The sequence below is a fragment of the Protopterus annectens genome, chromosome 14.part0 (assembly GCF_019279795.1).
Source record: "Protopterus annectens isolate FY-2018-M chromosome 14.part0, PAN1.0, whole genome shotgun sequence".
Taxonomy (NCBI): domain Eukaryota; kingdom Metazoa; phylum Chordata; order Ceratodontiformes; family Protopteridae; genus Protopterus; species Protopterus annectens.
In genome coordinates, this window is record NC_056748.1 from 740765854 (window position 1) to 740786064 (window position 20211).

At 39.2% G+C, this 20211-nt stretch overlaps 1 protein-coding gene across 1 annotated transcript in view; it reads right to left on the reverse strand.

Annotated features, from left to right (window-relative positions):
- Positions 1-20211, reverse strand: part of SEC31B (SEC31 homolog B, COPII coat complex component) — a 1631704-nt gene that overhangs the window by 37125 nt on the left and 1574368 nt on the right. Inside the window, exon 30 of the mRNA XM_044055612.1 lies at positions 17067-17186. Within this exon, the coding sequence (XP_043911547.1) occupies positions 17067-17186 (120 nt within the window). The remainder of the gene's footprint in view (positions 1-17066; positions 17187-20211) is intronic.

Below are 20211 nucleotides of genomic sequence, written 5' to 3' on the forward strand. Positions count from 1 at the left end.
CAATGCCTCACGTGTCTTGCAATGAGTCACGTGTCTTAACTCAGACCCAGTGTACAGAAGTAAAAACAATGAAAAAAAATTAAAAGGAAAGCAACAAGCAAGACCGAAGAGACCTTACACAGTTAAAACAGAACATTAAAATTAAAAACTGATGTGGCAATGCAGTAATTTAGGAAGTGATTCTCAGAAAAGAAAAAGGCAATAATAGAAAAACTGATAAGTAATTCACCTACACAGATGGATATCAAAAACACACTTAAAGCAAACCATATAGTTCTGAAGTCCTGACTTCTGCTAACAAAATAAAAACAACAATAAAACAGCTTAAGTGATACAAGGTCTACACCAGAGCAGCACGATGACCTTGATTTGTATACATTTGAAATAGGGAGGAAAACATGCAGGGGATAGGATAATTTATGAAGTTGTTCTACTACACTTACCTGTTTAAAAAATAGCATATTTAAAAAGTTCATATTGGGTATCACTTCAAGGTACATCAGCAGACTGTATTTTCAATTATATCCATTTATGGAGGGAGGGGTAATGCTCCTCTTAGCCTATTTCCCCTTTAGAATTAGCAATAAAGGGTTTAGGAGGGCAGCCCCCTAAAATGTAATTAATGAAAAATACAGTTAAGCCTGACTAGACAGGGATATGCATTCCAAAGCACAAGCACTTCACTCAGAATGTCATGTGGTTAACATAACTATCCTACTCTCAAAATATTTTAAGTGAGGGTAGATAAAATATAAACCCACTTAAGTAACTCAATGAAACTGAAGAATGAGACTTCCAAGAAGGTTGCACGTTGATCAACAGCTTAATTTCAGTTCTCCCAATGTGAAAACAGAAACTGAAAAAAAATGACTTAAGTATCAGTTTGGGTACAATTTAGTTACTGGCTAATAAATACACTGCCTAGATGCCAGAAAAGAAGAAATCTGGAGATCTTGAAAGAAAATCATCCAGAAAAGATGAGGAGAAAACACTGGCTAGGAAGAATCCTGCAGCTGTTCAGCAAAAAGCAATTCAAATTTCATCTTTGGTACAAGAAATGGCTTCCAGTAATTTATTGAAAACAATTCAATGTAATCAGAGGTGATTAACATAAATTACACTTTGAAGGAAGATAACATAAATAAAAAGTCTGAAAAAATATCAGACGCTTTTAACTAGCTATACAAATGAACAAATAAAACTGCAAAAATCAGATGATGAAATGAAGAAAAGGCTGGCAGAGCTGTTTCAAAAAATAGGACAGTTAGAAGACAAGAGTACACAGAGAAAATGGGAAATTTTCTGCTGTACCTGAGAAACTGAAAAGAACAACTTGTATTAACTTTATGAAAGCACAGATAAGAAACTGGTCTCATGTTCCACAGCAGGATTTGCTAACAAAGGGCACATTGTCTGCATGCTCCAAACCTGGTCAAGAGAATAGCAGCAAAGACCTATATTAGCACATATGCAACCATACCAGTAGAAAGAGTTGATCCTGACAAAAATGTGGCAGAAGGGCAAAACATTAAACACTGGAGACAGCAGAGTGCTTGTAGAAAATGATTATTTATTGTACACCAGGCAAAAGAGAAGCAAATGTATCCCAGCAATCAGGGAATACACGTGTGACATTCAAACCGCTGTACCTAGCTTTCTTCAGAATATTTTTCCTGGAGGACCAAAGACATTGTTGGATACAGAACAGGCTAAAGGTACATAAAAAAGCTTATCTAACAAAAACTGAGCCATTAAGCAGAAGGGAACTCTGTTTCTTGTTCTTCTGACAATAAAGCACATAGAGAAACTTTGCTAGAGAAACCCTTTCCATTGTTCCAAAGGAAAATGTCTAACGGACAGAAAATGCACAGGAGTTGACTAGAAGTAGACTGGAAGTACCAGGAGTACCTTGGACTTGAACCAGTGTGTGATGTTGGGATATAGAGATGGTCAGAACAAGATTATCAGCATTGAAATTAGTGAATAAATGGGAAACTATAAAGCCTCAATCACATTTGTGAAATATGGCTTTGCAAAATAAAATTGACTGGGTAAAACTGGATTTTTGTTTATTTTGTTAAACTTGTGGGTGCAACGTAAAGTATACACCCCACTTTATTCCATTAATGTTAAGAAGGAATCTAAAGGGAAATATGATGCAACTGTAAATAAAACAATGTTGTTACTAATTTCATGATATAAACTGCATGTTATATCAAAAAGTTGTTTGGTATAGTGTGCACTCAAGGGGTATTTTAAATGTGTGTGTGCGGGGCTTTTCAGTGACTGTTGTATATGCTACAGATATTAAAGTATACACTAAGAAATATAGGTTTTAAGCTAACAAGATAATAAAAGCTGGACAAAAGCAAGTTTAAGTTAATACAATGTTGTGATGTTGAACTGGTGGAGGTGGGGTGTAAAAGTGCACTGATTATATGTAGAAATAAGATAATTTCCCTAGTTGTCTACATTAATGTCCTTGACATAAGATAAAAACAAGTTTTTTGAAAGAATATATTCTCGAAAGAAAACACAAAATGATGAAATGCATCAAAAATGCAAAGCTTTTTGCATCTACAAATATATTAGTTTGTTTATTTTTTTTTTTTAAATAGCAAATGTTCTCAGTGGGAGACAAGAAGTCTGCTGCTGACAGTAGATGGCTATGTGAATTCTATACATTGTGTTTTGAGCAAAATTTGCAGAGATTCCTTTATGCAGCTACAAAGTTATTAGCTACTTTTTTCACTGTTGTCTATTTTTATATGGAGTTGAGATGTCTGCAGGTGACAGCAATTAATCTTGAGTTATGAACATTCTTTATTGAGGGGAAATGCAAAATTTAAATATATAGTGCAAAGCAGTTCAGTGAAAGTCTAAAAATATGGAAAATGAATAAGAGATAGCAGCATCCATATCAGCCTGCATAATTTATTTTTTTAAAGATAACCGGAGCACTTTTCCTAATGGCTAAAAAGTTAATATTTTCTGAAAGTGTGCAAGCTATTTTTTCACATTTGGAATGGGAATAAAGATAAGACAAGAATAGACAGCAATCAATGTAAGTGGGAATACGAACTGTAAAATGTGCTTATCATGGGTAACCTTAATTTTAGATTAGATAATGCCTGTGGGTACAACTGTCAATTTGGGGCAAGTGTTCACATTTGGAAGGTTAAACATCATTTGTTGAAACTCTACATACTTGTCTGTGTTTGCTAAGGTAATAGGGGATGGGGGTGTTGATGTGTATTTAGTTGAGGGTTTTCATTAAAGTAAAAAGTCTTGAAAAATGTCACAAATGTTCATAGGTTCATAGTTGTTTACTAGGCTAATGACCACAAGGGTCTTTCTAAGCCTAGCCATGCATTCCAATTCTCTGACACATTCTGATAACATTGATAAGTGTAAGCATGGGCATGGGAGATGAACCATTTACAGATTACTTGTGTCCATTAGAAACATAGGTGCCAAACCAGGGATGAATTTCTAGTTTCCCATCCAATTGTCCAAGTTGCACTTGAACTGGGTACTCTGCTTCATGGGGAGTCTGTTCCACAGATGAGGTAGTCTCTGCGATACATACTTATCTCTCCAGCAGGTCCTATTTATATCAAAGGCAAGGTTTAAGCCTTTAGAATGGGTAATTCTAGTGCTGTTTGTTTTGTGGATATGCAAGAGGTCCGTCACAGTGGGGTCTGACAATGCCCTGTATATGCCAGGCATAGATCTCCCCTCAAAAGCCTGTAGAAGACAGAATACAAGGATAGGACCCTGATGGCAGTCTGCATAGGACATTTTACTTATGCCGTGTATTCTTTTAGTGAAGAACATCTGTGGACATTTCGATTGTTGGATATGCCCGGTTAGGTACATACCAAAGGGGGCATTGTACTTCATGATTGGTTTGATGAATGCTGAATACAGTGGAACAATGACTCTCTTGGACTTAGATGCCATACCTTTGTTTATAAGTTGCGAAATATAGAATGCTGTCACCACCACTGTAGACACGTGATGGTCAAATGCTAGATTATTATCTGTGTGTGTCCCCAAGCCCCTGACTACTGGGTCAACTCTAATCAGTGTGTTGTCAGTACAATAATTACCAGGGATGGATGACTTCCCAAAGGATACTATTATGCATTTTTTGGCATTTAGTTTTAGTCCATGGCTCTGACACCAGTTGTCTGTCTGTGTCAGCCCCTCCTTGAAAACATTTGTGTCAGTGTGAGATTCAATGACCCTGACTTCTGACAAGTAAATGCCAAAAAGGAGTGCTCCAAGGACAGATCCCTGACAGACTTCACTTGTGATTGGCCTCTTTGTAGAGGTGGACTCCCCAATTCTAACTTTCAGGGTGCTGTCTGACAGCCAGTTGACATATGGGTTTGTACCTAACCTCTTGAGTTTGTCAACAATGCCAAGTGGGGTATTGTGTTAAATGCCTTGGCTAGGTCAAGGTAGGCAGTGTGAACAATTTTACCCTCATCCATTGCTTTGGTGACCTTCTCAAAGAAGTCCACTTGGTTGAGTAGGCAAGATCTGCCCTTGATGAAACCAAACTGGGTTGGGTCCAATGTCTGGAGGTTTACTACATCTCTATTGATCATCTCCATAATTCTTTCCATGGCTTTACATATAAGACTAATGTGACTTATGGGTCTGTAGTTTCCAGAGTCTGTAGATGGCCCACCTTTAGGCAGAGGGATGACTGCTGCCTTTCTCCATTTGTGAGGCACAAAGCCTGTTTGGAAACTACAGTTAAATATTAATTCCAGAGGCCCTGATAGGTCATGTTTCATGCTGTTTAGAAGGCATACTGAGAGACACTGTCCGCACCCATAGATGCAGTGTTCTTGGTCTTAGAGCAGTCATTAAGGACATGTTCCCTAGTGATAGTAGGGGGATGACATTTCCTGAGGAAAGATGGGGGGGGGGGTAAAGTTGGAGCTGAATTTTTCAGCCAGGAGGTTTACTATATCTTCTGGCTCAATATAGGTGGCTCCATTTACAATGAGCTCTGCCCACAATTGTGCATTGCCTTTGAGGTTGCGGACATAGTTAAAGAATGCTTTCTGGTTGTCCATGGCCTAGGAGGCCAAACATACCTCAAATTTGGCTTTGGTAGACTTTATTTGTGCTCTGAGTTGTTTGTTTAGTTTGATGATAGTGCTTTTATCTTGCTGGCGCTGCACCTCCTAATTTTTCCATGATTTTCTTCCTCCTGTCATACAGCCTATTGATTTTGTGATTCTACCAGGGTGGCTTGTTTTTTGAGTTAGTTCTGTATGTATTCCTGGTGGGTACAGCTGCCTCTATGCAGCTATTAACATGCTCACACAGGGTTTCTGTGAACAGTTCTGTATAGGCAGCAGGGTTTATTGGGGGCTTGAAATTTTGCCAGGTTCTCACTTAATAGCAGGAGTTTAGCCTAAGAATAGTTTCCGAATATTCCAGGTTTAGCTGGGGGTCCAGGTTTTATTTTTACTTCAAAGGAGACTATTTTGTGATTTGACCTTTCCAGGGAAGGCATTACAGTAGGGAGTGTGCAGCAGTCTCCCATATTAGTGAGGACCAGATCCAGTATGGTTGCACCTCTGGTTGGTGTACTGATCATCTGGTCCAGGGAATTTGTGTTAGCAAAATCCAGCAATCTCTGTGCCTGTGCATTTGGTGTCATATAGGATTCCCGGTTAATAGTGGGGTAATTAAATTCACCCATGAATATGGTATTGGGTTGGATGGTTTGGATGGTTAGTGTTTCTAACAAGTTTAAATACATAGTATTGATTTTCTGGGTCATAGAGGGGGACCTATAGCTTGCAAGGAAGTGGTATTGGATTTTATCTATGATAATTTCAGCATGGAGCAGCTCAAGTGCATTGTCCTGTCTGACCAGCCTTGAAGTAGATTTACTTTTGATGTAAATAGAGACACCTCCACCTGCCTGTGAAGTAGCTGGCCTAAATGTGTGGAAGGCATTATAACCTTTCACTGTTGGTGTGCTCTCCACAGCTTTAAACCATGTCTCAGTGACCGCACAGACATCAACATTCTCTAGGGTAAAGAGAGCTTCTAGGGAGTGGAGTTTTTTGTTTAGACTCCTAGCATTGAGCAGTAATACCTTTAGATTTTCTTGGTTTTGATTTGCTATGTAGGAAGTACTTTCAGTCTGGCCTTGCCTAAAAAAGGCACTATGGGGGATTGACAATGTTTTAACTAACATTTGAAAGCCTAGAGGGGGGAGGTGCAGACCATCCCTGGCAAAGCAGTGTGGTCTGCTGACCATCTCCTTCCATGCTGACAAATACTGCACCCCCTTAGAATGACACCAGAACCTAAGCCAATTATTAAAGTCAATCATCTTTTGTTCGTATTGTAGCACCATCCTTGGAGAAGGTAAAATGCTGCTCAATGCTAGGCTCATACAAGTCTGAGACACATATTCTGAGATCTCCATGATGTTTCTCTTCATATAGTCTAGAGAGGTACATCTCAGGTCATTTATTTCCACATGGACTATGACTGATTCATATTGGTCATTGTGGTTCAATGACCAGAGTGCATGCGTTATGTGGCAGAGCCTAGCCCCTGATAAGCAACTGACCATAACTTTCTCCTTACTCAGGCTGGTGAGAGGGACATCAGTGTGTCTTACATTGGAGTTTCCAATGACTAGAATGTTGGATTGTATGGTGGCTTGTCTTATGGGCTTAGAGATACAGCTTCATTGAGATGTAGCTCTATGTGTTGATGTGGGTGTTGTTTTGAAAGAGCGTATTTGGGGTTGCTGAGGGTATCTGCTAAATGTACTTTGACTAGGAGGTCTTAACAAAATTTCAGTTAGCTGTGCTGGCATATGTTAAACACCGACTGCCCTAGTTCTCCTGGCATAGCTGACAGTACATCCTATTGTCACAGAGGTATTAGAGATATTTCAGAAATTTTATGAAAATTTTTATAAAGCAAAGGAATTTGGAAGATTTAATTAAGCCAATGTTAGGGGAAGATGAGGCTCAACAACTAATAGTTAATATTGGAGGAGAGGAGATTAAAAATAGTGATGCATAATCAATCTATAGGGAGTCTCCAGGACCAGATGGTATCGCTGTGGAAGTCTGGAATTTATGAGGGATGAAAGTGATAAAGATCTCAAAGATCTTGAAATGTTTAGTCATAATAATTCAAGAGTGAATAGAAGAAAGTTGTGGTGGCTGCATTACCCAAAAGAGAGTAAAGGCTTGCCAGATCCAACCATATATACACCCATTTTAATTTTAAACCATGATTATAAGGTGTTGATGTCTATACTACCTAAACAATGACAACAGTGTTGCTAAAATTGATTTATATGGATTAATGTGGCTTTGTGGAGGGGAGACAAACATCAGACAATAAGAGAGCAATGATGATCCTGAGGAAAGCAGAATGTAAGAAAACAACATTGTTATTGGCAGAGTAAGCTGGGATCTTATGAGTAGACCATTGAAAACATTTGCATTTCCGGATAGAATAATAAGGTTAATTAGAAGGATATAAAATAATAAGGTTAATTAGAAGGATATATGAGGGATTGGAGGCAAGTATTAAAGCGAGGGGATTCCTCATCAACAAGTTGTGTTTTAAGGGGAACCAGGCAAAGGTGTCCTCTTTCCCCTTTGTTACTTGCTTTTGCAAAAAAATAAGGAACTTAAAAATTCAAAGATATAATTAGTATTGTAATCAAGAAAAGTTGGTTTTATTTTCAGATAGAATTTTGTACTTGCTAAATTCAGAAAAGGACATTCTGATGTTGTGGTACATTTTCAGTTTCATATATAGATATATATTATATCTTTATATATATATATATATATATATATATATATATATATAAAATCTTTTCAGGATATAAAGTTAATGAAGACAAAACAAAGGCTATAGCCATAAATTATGTAACTACACGAACTGGTTCAGAAATGGCCATACTTATGGTGCATGATAAGAAGAAGAAATGGATTAAAATAGCTACTGCTATGGCAGTTAAGGATATTTGGGAATAAACTAAACAAAAACTGAGACTAGAAGCTCTTGCTTATGGATATGGATAATAAGATACAAGCACTGAAAATGTTTTTATCCCCTTTTGTTTTATATACAAGTCAGGAATATTTATCAACCAGAGGAGAAATTGTAGACAATAATTAATAAAGAGTTGAAGGAATTTTTATAGGAGGGGGAAGAGGGCAAACATTAAGTGGGATAAGGTGATCTTACCAATACAGCATAATGGTTTAAGACTACCTGATTTGAAGGGATATTTCACAGCTTTGCAGTTAAGGCTCATATACATAGCACAAGCAGAAGAAGGTTATAAGTCAAAGTGGAAAGGGATGATGATGAGGAAGGGGGAGGGGTTCAAGAAACAAGGAAAGAGTGGTATTTTGGATGCAGAGCCTTAAGGAGAATAACAACTATACAGAATATTACATCCATAAAGCTGCAGAAAGCAGTCTAACAAGTAATCCAATATAGAAATACAGAAAGAAGAGTTTGCCAACAGGGATGACTGCAAATAGGTTTACAAAAACAGGTAAGAGGAACTGTAATTTTCTGGAGAAACATGCAAAAGAATCAAAGTATTGGGAGAAAGTAACTAAAGAGGGAAAGAGAACAGAGTGGGATGAGGCCAAGACGATATTTGGACTAGAGGTAAAAGACTGCCTTCCCTACCAGGGATGGATATCAGAGTACAGGCAAACAGAAAAGGATAGGGGAGTCCTAAGTAAAAGACCTGTCACGGCAGAGCTTGTTGTTGAATCTAGAACAGAAGCTGTGGTTAAAAAAGGGATACTTAGTTAAGCATATAAAATATTACATGACAACTGTAAGAATCAATCAGGGGACATTAGAAAAGATCAAAATGAAAGACTGGAAAAGCAATACACAAGGCAACAATGGGAGGACATATGTGTGGCGCCCAAGTTGTTGTTTGTCTTTCGGCTTTTCCCGGTTAGGGGTTGCCATAGCGGAACTCCAGTCCGTTAATGATTGGCAGTTGGTTTTTATGGTGTCGAGTTGCCAGCCTGACACCCAACCTTCAACTAAGGCACGCCCATTCAACGCATGTCTTTCGAACGCCCACTCAACCGCGGGGAGGACATGCAGACTCCACACAGAAGGAACTCCCAACCCAAGCCGAGAATCGAACGGGAGAACCTCTTGCTGTGAGGCAACAACGTTACCGCTGCACCACCGTGGCCTGCATGTGTGGCGCCCAAGTATGCAGTAAATTCCAAAGGGTTTAGGATTTTTATTTAGAAATGTTTGCACAGCTTTTTGCTTTTTTTATACCTCAAGCAAGATTTCAAACAGTTTTCCTCAAGTAGACAGCAAATGCTGGAGGTGTGGATAGGGGAAGAAAGAGGTAACTGGGAAGATATTTTTTGGGAGTACAATGAGCTGGCAGATTTTAAAAACTCCCTACAGAATAGTCTGTCAGAAATATTGGCGGGAGCAAATTGCTGTAACTAAGAAAATGATTTGTTTCAGCTGGGACACAGCATTTGAATTGCCTAGATATACTAAAGACCTTATTAAGTTTAATTTTATTGCCTACCAAAAAGCAATACGTAGAAAACAGAAATCAAAATCTAAACCAACTGTATTTGAAGTATTGAATATTGTAAAAAGGATAAAATAACTGGAAGTGGGATCTCTTGAAATTACATAGAAATAACTGAAATTTGTGGGACAGTACACTGAAGAATAATGTTCAGGTGGCAGAGTCAGGTTTAAGGAAGATGAGAATTGAGCAATTTATGTAATGTTGGACTGAAAGTTGTTATAAAGAAAACAAATATTATTTATGTAATATATTATGTATGTAAATGAAACAAATGTTAATATGGCTTGTTTTCTTTTCTATTAATGCATATGCACCTATGTGTTAAGTGGAAATTTAATAAAGGTGTTTAAAAATGAAACTGAATTAAAAAACAGAAGGAAATACTAAATAATATTTGGACACAAACTGAAGATATAAGGTAGTGTAAGGGGGTGAAAGGAAGTGTGTTTTGCAATGATTGCACACCACTAATACAGCCTTATTGATTAGGTTGTATAAAGAAGAAATGGACTGCAATCAGAAAATGCTTGAGAAAGTGAAAAATCCCTTTCAGTAGGGCAAAAAATTAAAATCATACTAATTTACAAGGGACAGCAGTGTGTTTATTAGGCAGGAAAAGCAGCAGCAGCAGCAGCAGACTGACCAAAGAATTCATATCTGATGACAGAGTCCTCTAACTACTGCAGATCAAGGTCCAAGCAGTCCTGGACAGGAAACATTCTTAAATTAAGTGATAAGTCATTCCTCTGAAGCAATACCTCCCCTATGCTCTGTCTGCCCTAGTTTAGTTCTTAGTAAATCAAGCAGTTTTCTCTACAGAGCTAATTACATCTGTACTCGGTCTCCCCATTCTTATATGTCAGCCTGTCTTTTGTAACCAGACTGCTCTAGGGCACATAAATGCCTGCTTTTTGGCTAGAGATGTGAAGCTCTGATGATGTTACTTAATTCAGTACAAATGTGAAGATTAAGATAACCATATAAAGACTGCAAGATGCTACACATTCACAGATCACCTTAACCACACTTACTGAACTGAACCTATTGAACAATTTAAACTCTTCAATATATGTATCCTGCCTGAGGTTCCAGTATCTCATGCACAACCTCAAGCTTCACATTTCTTACAAAATGAATTTCAGTGGGTTAGACTTGATGATGACTGCTTCACACTTTTTAAAATTTCTGAAATCTTTTTTATCTTGATTACTTCGTGTTTAGTAAACTAAAAGTACAGTTGTGTACACTTAAATGTAGATGTTCGAGTGTATTCACTGTTGCAGTCATTACATTTGGGTAATCTGCTGGCAGGTTACCCTTAGTCAGCCTGAATAACAAAGTCTTGGGTCTTGTGTCGGTTGCTGTTTCCTCTTCCATGACGTCAGGTCGTCAGGGGTATAAAACATGCAACCAAAGCCATTTTATTCATTTTTTTTTCCCCAGATATCAGGTGCCCCCCAAATGGGGAGCAAAAAAAAAAAAAAAATATATATATATATATATATATATATATATATATATATATATATATAAACAGTAAATATATAGATGCACTTTTAGAAACAAACTTTACCTTCAACTAAAACCAAATATACCACAAAGGCTTTTGAGTATAGTGAAGGAAAGGAAAGGTATAGAAAGGGGGGTGGTAGGTGGGTAACCCGCACTGCAACAGTGAATACACTCGAACATCTACATTTATGGTAAGTGTACACAACTGTACTATGTTCTTAGTGTTTCACTGTTGCAGTCATTACATTTGGGTAGAATCTCAAAGCTATGGATGGGAGGATGGAACTAAACAGCATTAGGAGCGGCTATAAGGCCCTACAGGACTGCAGTGGCAAAGCCTGCCCTGGATTTGGAAAAGAGAGGTAAATGATAATGCTTTGTGAAGGTATGAACAGAGCTTCAAGTAGCAGCTTCTAGAATGTCTTTGGTTGGAACTCCTCTGAGAAATGCTGTTGAAGTAGAGGCAGCCCTGGTGGAATGTGATCTGATCCCCTTGGGCACAGGTTTACCATGGTGCAAATAGCAGAAATGAATGCAGTGGCTTATCCACTTAGAAACAGTCTGCTTTGGTACAGCCTTCCCCTCTGACCGTGCAGCAAATGCTACCAGTAGTTGCTCAGATTTTCTAAGAGATTTGGCCCTGTTTAAGTAGAATCTTAGTTGTCTGTGTACATCCAACGAACGCAGAATCCGCTCCCCCTTGTTCTGCAGATTTGGGTAAAATGTTGGCAGATGAATGGTCTGGTTAAGAGCCACACTGGATACCACCTTAGGCATAAAAGAAGGATTGGTCCTGAGGGACACCCTGTCCAGGTAAAATATAATAAAAGGCTCCACTGCCATGAGAGCCTGTAGTTCTGAAACCCTTCTTGCTGAAGTGACTGCCAAGAGAAAAGCTGTTTTCCAAGATAGAAATTTTATATCTGCAGTAGCTGCTGGTTCAAAAGGAGGCAGGGTGAGTTTTTCCAGCACGAAAGATACTGTTTAAGCAGAGGATGAGAAAAGAGGGCAGGCTCTGTGTTGTAATGAGCTGAGATGGCAGAGGCATGGATTTTTATTGAAGAAAAAGATAGGCCCTTGTCAAGCATCTCAGTCAAATATTGTAAAATCTGATGAATATTGGGCTTTGCTGTGTCTGTTCCTTGTGCTTGGTTCCAAGCAAAAAAATCTCTTCCATTTATCAGCATAAGATTTTCTAGTACTAGGCCTTCTGGCTTCCAAAATGACATCCATCACAGATTTACTGAGAGGTGTTGTTTGAATAATTAAATGATCAGCCATGCTGCAAGGTTCAGAGTTTGGAGCGGAGTGTGCAGAATTTGATTGTTCTGCTGAGACAGTAAATGAGGTATTTGAGGCAAGTACCAAGTGGGGAGTTGAGACATATTCCATAGAAGTGGGTACCAATGTTGTCGAGGCCAGTCCGGAACAACTAGGATCAATCTTGTTTTTTCCTGTCTGACTTTTATTAAGACCTTGGAGAGAAGAGGCAGAGGGGGAAAGGCATAGACTGATAGGTTTTTCTAACTGAAGGATAGGGCGTCCACTTTCCATGCTTTTTTGTGATGAATTCTTGTGCAGAATTTGTCCAGCTGATAATTTTGGGGAGAGGCAAATAGATCTGTCTGGGCTCCCCCATTTCCATGCTAACATGCTGAAGATTTGTGGATCCAGTTTCCATTCATGTGGGTCCATAAGATTTCTGCTTAGGTCGTCTGCCAGAGTATTTTGCTTTCCTGGCAGGAATTGAGCTTGAAGATGTATTTGGTAAGTCAAAGCCGTGTTCCACAATGTCATGGCTAGTCTGCAAAGGGGGTAGGAATGTGTACCCCCCTGCTTGTTTATGTACCATATAAGAGTGGTGTTGTCCGTCTTTATCAGTAGTTGTCCTGGATGAATTAAGTCCTTGAAGGCTGTCAGAGCATTCTGAACAGCTAGCATCTCTTTCTGGTTGATATGCAGATGCATTTGTTTTGGGCTCCATTTGCCCTGAATGCATCTCCCCACCAGGAGGGCCCCCCCAAGCATAGTCTGATGCATCTGTAGTTAGGGTTTGGATGGCAGGGGGTAGAGTGAAAGACAGTCCCTTGTTTTGGTGACATGTCTCCGCCCACCAAAGAAACTCCTGTTGTAGGCAGGGAATGAGGGGTATCATTGTTTCCAGACTGTGACAATGTTGGCTCCATAAACTTTTTAGGTACCATTGAAGTTTCCTCATCTGCAGTCTTGCATATGGAATTAGTAGAATGCAGGATGCCATGAACCCCAAAGCCTGCAGGATTAGTCTTGCAGAAAACTGGGATTTTGTTGCCATTTCTTTGAAGTATATTGTAAGTTGCCTTTGTTTGTCTGGCGTAAGGTAAGCCATCTGGGCAGTTGTATTCAAGCTTGCACCCAGGAATGTAATTATTTGAGAGGGTACCAGTTGGGATTTCTTTTCGTTTATAGTGTACCCCAGGCATGTTAGAAGCCTCTTCACAAATGCCAGATGTTGAAGAAGAGTGTCCTTGTCCTCTGCTTGAATGAGACAATCATCCAGATAAGGATAAATTTGTATACCTCTTTGTCTGCAGAATGCAATTACTGGTGCCAGGCACTTTGTAAAGACCATGGGTGCAGTAGATAAGCCAAAGGGCAGTGCAGAGAACTGGTAATGCAAAACACCTGCCTTGAAGCGGAGGTATCTTCTGCATGATTCCCTTATTGGGATATGCAGGTATGCCTCTTTTAAGTCTAGAGTCACTAACCAAGTGTGTCTGCCCAGCATAGGCTGTAGCTGTTGTAAAGTCAGCATTTTGAATTTTGGAATGTCCAGGAACGTGTTCAAAATCGATAAATCCAGTATTGGACACCAAGAATTGTCTTTTCTGGGTACCAGGAAGAGTCTTGAATAAAAACCTTGTCCTTTTTCCTTTTCTGGTACTGGTTGAATAGCCCTCATATCCATGACGGACATAACTTGTTTCTGAGCCTCTGCCCACTGACTTTGTGACAGATCTGGCCATCCATTTGGAATTGGCAAAGTATGGAAATTAAATCTGTACCCCTGGGATACTATGTTCAATACCCACTTGTCCTGGGTAATTAACTGCCACTTTTTTGCATGAAGTGCTAGTTTCCCCCCAAGGAGGCTGCCAAAAGATATGTGCTTGGTGATGGTAGAGGAAAGTCATTGAGACTGTTTACTGTAGGGTTGTCCTTTGTTTCCTCCAGATTTGGAGGTGGAGCACCTCATTGTGTTGACCTGTAAGAACCCTGTGATTGGTATCTGGAGCCTTTTGAGCGCCTGGATTTGCCTTGAGTGGCTCTGTTGGACACCGGAAAGGACTGATTTTTAGTAGGCCAGTACCTACTGAACCTGGGTGGCTGCACTTACAAGAAATCTTTTACAATTTGCATAGATTTAGCTTTGTCTTCCATTTTCTTTAAAACCTCTTCTGCCTTATTACCAGAGTGTCATGCTGCAAGAGGGCATCCAACAATTTAGCTTTAACATGATCAGGCAGATTTTGCTCCTTCAGCCAGGCATGCCTTCTAATCACAGACCCAGTAACTGCAGCCCTGCAAGAGGCCTCCAAGGAATAAAAACCACATTGCAAAGTATGCTTTTCAACCTGTTCTGCTGAATGCAATAATTCCTGTAATTCTTTATTTTCCACACAATCAGAAATCACCATCATTTTCTGTTTCAGTAGGCCCATAACATGCTGTTGATATTTAAGCATATGAAATTGGCAGTTTAAGGCTCTGATTGCCAAGGTAGCAGATGTATACACCTTCTTTCCCCATCTATCCAGCGCCCTGGAATCTCTATCAGAAGGGGTAGGATTTTTGGCTGTAGAGGCCTTAACACCCTTGGGACCCAGTGAAATAGTCTCAGGGTCAGCAGCAGGACTTTTGAATAGAAATTTGTGAGAGTCAGGAACCCTGTAATATCTGTCTGGCTTACTAGGAGCTGGAGGTAGGGAATCAGGAGCCATGCTTGATTCTGAAAACACATCATCAACAATGTTTAATACAGGAGGTATAGCCAAAGGCCTATGCTGAGGAATACAGAAATCCCTAAACCTCTTTTTTGATTCAGAGAAATCCTGACTCTCCCAGTGAAAATGTTCCCTTAAAGTATGCCAAGTTTCACCAAAAGAGTAATCCCTCAGGAGGAGAAACAGATGGGATGGATTCCTCTGCATCAGAATCCTCATAGGGTGGAATGGAAAATTCCTGATCAGAACAGGAATCAGAAGAAATGGAAACCTGATCTGAAGATTCATAATCAGTGCCTTGCCTAGGCCTCTTAGCAGAGGGGGATTGGGAACCTCTGCTCAAGGTAATTAAGTCCTCAGCCATTTTGATAATCTGTTTTTTAGGCATAGGGGCCTGGGCATGTGGCTCATGCGTCGGTTTTTTAGACATAGAAGATGCTTTTGACCTTGTTTTTGAGGCTGGCTTTGGTTTTATATAAAAATATTGAGGCCTGAAAACACCCTCAGAAGCCAATGCCTGCTCAGCGGCTCCAGACCCATCCAAGGGAGAGACATCCGTAGGTTCAATACTCTGAAAATCTCGCGGCATACCAGACTTCACATGGGTCTCGGTAGAGGCCTGCAACTCAAAAGTAGCAGGTATCAGGGGCTGTGAAAGCGCCTCCCTGAGTACCGGTGAACAGGCAACTGGCTTAGGAGAAGCTTCGTCGTCAGTTTTGGACCTCAACGGTCTGTCTCTGTTTTTTTCTTTGCGTTTTTTGTGAACTCCGGTAGTCGGAATACTAACCGATGACATTTCAGGATAATTAAATCTTGATCCAAAATATTTAGAAGCAAAACTATACTGACGCTTAATAGTGCATTGGTTAAATCTAGCACAAAACCGACAGCAAGGTACATTATGATCTGGGCCTAAGCAAGGAATACAGTACAAATGGAAATCCTTATGAGGTATTTGCTTCCCACAAGTAATGCAATTATTAACTTTTACTGACATTGGTAAGGAGCAAGAAAAAGTTTCCCCAACGGGGTACTTAGCTTTAGTTTGAATACTTCGGTTCAGAAACTCGAATGCGAAAATTTCAGGAGTTGGCGGACCGGCACTTGCGAACTGCTTCTGCTTTGGGCACCGCGCAGCAAGAAAGACTGAATAAAATGGCATTGGCTGCATGTTTTATACCCCTGACGACCTGACATCATGGAAGAGGAGACAGCAACCGACGCAGGACCCAAGACTTTGTTATTCAGGCCAACTGAGGGCAATCTGCCAGCAGATTACCCAAATGTAATGACTGCAGCAGTGAAACATGAAGAACATCAGCTTACTGCAAAAATAAAAACAGATTTGAAGAGCAAGTCCAAGAATAACTGAAATTTCGTTCAACAACTTATAAGGATACACACTAAATAACGGCTAACTGCTAGATGTTCTACTGCAACAGCATCCCTCTTCCCTCATCTCTGGGCTCTAAGTCTCTTTTTAATGGTTCCTGACTCATTCAACTAATTTCTAAACCACAGAACAGTGTCCACTGTCACAGTTAGGATCCCTGACTTGCTCAAAATTTTCTTTGTGGCACACATTAATATGTACTGCTGAAATTTAAATATTAAATTTACACCTTGGTGTTTTTCTACCTTTCAAACATCACCAAATACTGTTAGAATGCAGTGAAATCACAACTCCCAAAGAATGCATTCTCCATCATGTCCTAAATGCTAGTTTTTTGCAGTCAGTTTACTAGATTCTCTCAGCCTCTTATTATTTTATTTAAAATGAAGATAAAAGTGAAGCACCTACAATTTCTAGACATACTTCTGTCATTCATCTCACACCTATGCACTATCCCTTCCTTTTGGACCTTCCCTCAAAAATAAGCTACTACACTGCTGATCTCAGACAGTAAACAGCAGCAACAGAGAAGCAATGGGATGAAGGAAAAGGTTAACACACTGACCGGGTCCTTGGCTGTCTGAAGGCAGTTCCTTAGCAATCCATCAAAACAGACTTTCAGATACAGGTGTTCCTCTGGTATCTCCTTCTGCTGGATTTTCTCTGCCGGTAGCTGCTGTATGGCCTGCAATTTCAAACAGCAGTGCATGTTACAAAGCAATGTTTCATCTGCAATGAGCTTACAACAGCACCAAACAGAATCAAATAGTGAAAAATTAAGTTGCAATGCATCTTTTCATATATCAAGTATGGCAGTAGGATACAAAACAAAGCAATGAAACCAAGTTGCCAAGTATAAATGTCAAGATGCTATTATAGATCACAGGTCAGAATAAAGCAAGGAAGTTTTCAAAATTGGAAAAAAGTCATGGGAGATAAAATATCTGAAAATTATTTTTTTGCAAGAAAAACACCTTATACAAGACAACATAAATAAAATGAACAAAAATAACTACAGTTTTATTTAGTTCGTACTATAAACAAAGTAAGAGAGGAGTAGCAGTCTTATAGAAAAACTCAGTCTTAATGCCAAAACTTTTAAATGCATATTATGACAAAACAATGATGTTCTGTTCAGTAGATCCATAAATGGAAAGATATATACTCAAACATTTATTGGATATCTGGATTAGGTGTCAAAGTAGCCAAGCAGCATTTAGATGACATTGTACACCATGTTAAAGTGTAAGTAATCATAGGAGACTTTAATTGTATAATGAATGATGACGACAGGACACGCATACTAGAATTCTAAGGTGCTATCTGATTTTACTGAAACTTTTAAGATAATAGATATTAATGAATATGCTGATCCTAACATATTATTCTTTACACATTACTCTAATCAACATGGCACACATTAAAGAACAGATAAAGTGTACGTATCAAGAGATCTAACTACAAAGTTGGATAAAGTCAAAGTAGTCACATGCCCATTGTCAGACCATAATGCAATTAATTTTGTTATAATTTAAAAACAAAACAAAGAATAACTGTAACTAGAATTCCTTCATATATAACAAACAAAAAGGATTTTCAGGAATTTTTATGTTAAAAAGATACAAATATTTTTAGAGAGATCTTACTTAAGACATGTCAGAGAGATATATTTGGGACTCTCTGAAGTCATATTTATATTTTTATGTTAAAAAGATACAAATATTTTTAGACAGATCTTACTTAAGACATGTCAGAGATATATATTTCGGACTCTCTGAAGTCATATTTATATGGTAAAGCATTAACATGGTTTTAAAACAAGAAAAGGCAATGGGACAAAGACTTACTGGAATTCCAGGCAAGAATTGATACACTAAAGTTAGACATTCAGAAAGGAAAGACAAATTTAATAAGTGAATTAGATGGACATGAATAAAAAAAATTTAGCGTGACTACGTCATGACAATGATAAATTTAGAGAAGATCAAACTACGTTATTTGATGCACCCCAGAAATCAGAAAAGAATAGCAAATAGAACTATAAGATCATAAATGCTAATCAAACAAAGGAAATATACATTACAGATACCAGAAAGAAAGTATCCGACTTAGAAGGGATACTAGAAGCATTTAAATTAAACTTTCTTAAAGTTAATACCCAAAAAGAAATAATAGAACCTCAAACTGTATTAAAGTCTTTGGCAGGAATTCAAAAGAGCCTATAGGGTTTTTTTTTGTAGGCATCGTGCCTTGGTGCCTACATGTCCACGAACATTTTTAGATTCCGTAAGCACTGCTGAGTGGCGCACACGCACAATCACGGAAAATTCTGTGGCATGCATATTGCCTCTTAAGCAGGTGAAAGTCATGTAAATGAGGCAGGTTGAGCAATCCAACAAGCAGAAAAGCTTCTGTTCAGACTCAGTGTCAGTACTGTACTCGGAAAAATTCTGCATACTGGAGTCTAGACAGAAAAAAAAGGGATGCAAAACTGCAGAAATGTGGACATAAATCCCCTGAAAATGTTATACTACATACACATATGAGCAAAACGGTTATTGTGGATGTCAGAAAGAGTAAGGGAATAAGTTAAATTAATAAATTTTTTAATAATCTTGGCATGTTTGTGTTACGCGTCCCAGTGCTCAAACACGCTTAACAGAAAAATAAAAAAATAAGAAAAAAAGGATTTTATAATATTTGACAGAAATGTATTATAGGACCTTGTGCTGGGTCCGTACACTGGTGCACTGCTGCTGCTGCTAAGGTCATAGTGCTATGAAGCATGTAGTTTCCAGGCTGTCAGCACAGATATGAATGCAAATGAGGTGGATTTACGTAACAGCAAAAAGGAGTACTCGTTTCCGCATATCCCCTTTGTGTAGGCTCTTAGACCATGTTGATGTTTACACAGGATGCGCCTGACATTGAGGGTGTGAGTCCTATCACTTCTAAGCTCTTTTAAGCTCAGAGGTGCATGTGTTTGACCGGTATGCCACATCCCGCACTAAAATAGGGCCATTAAATGATGTTAATTATATTGTAGGCAGTTGGAATGCATCATAGTTAGCCAATCACACATTCTGGACCTACAGCAGACCTGCATAAAGTATGCATACACCCTACATTCTGATTTTCCCCTAATACTCTGGCCCACTGGAGTACAGACTTGGGAATTTTAAATGAGATAATGCTATGGGCTGTTGCAGGTCTGCTACATCTGTATGTGCTAGAGACTCAAGTTAGTGTTGCTGGTGCTGCTGACAACAGGCCTAGGCAGAGAAGGGGAAGAGTGTTCAGGCCCAGGGTAACCTTCCAGGAGCTACATGAGCTGGAGATTGTAGAGCACTACAGGGAGGACAGGGACATATTACAAGAACTCGCTGAGTTCTGCCACCCTCAACTCAGACCCAGAGCCAACAGAAGGGAACCCATTCCAATGGAAACAAAGGTATGTGTAGCCCTTAGGATACTAGCTACAGGTACTTTCCAAAGAACAACTGGGGACATGATGGGGATCTCACAGGCATTTGCATCCAGGATACTCCACCAGTTCCTAGATACCATGCTACATGCCAGCATATCTTTTCCACTCTCCCCTGAGGAGAGGGCCAGGAATATGCAACAGTTCTACCATATAGCACACTACCCTGAAGTACTGGGTGCCACAGACTGCACTTGTGTACATAAATCAAGGCACCACCTAATGA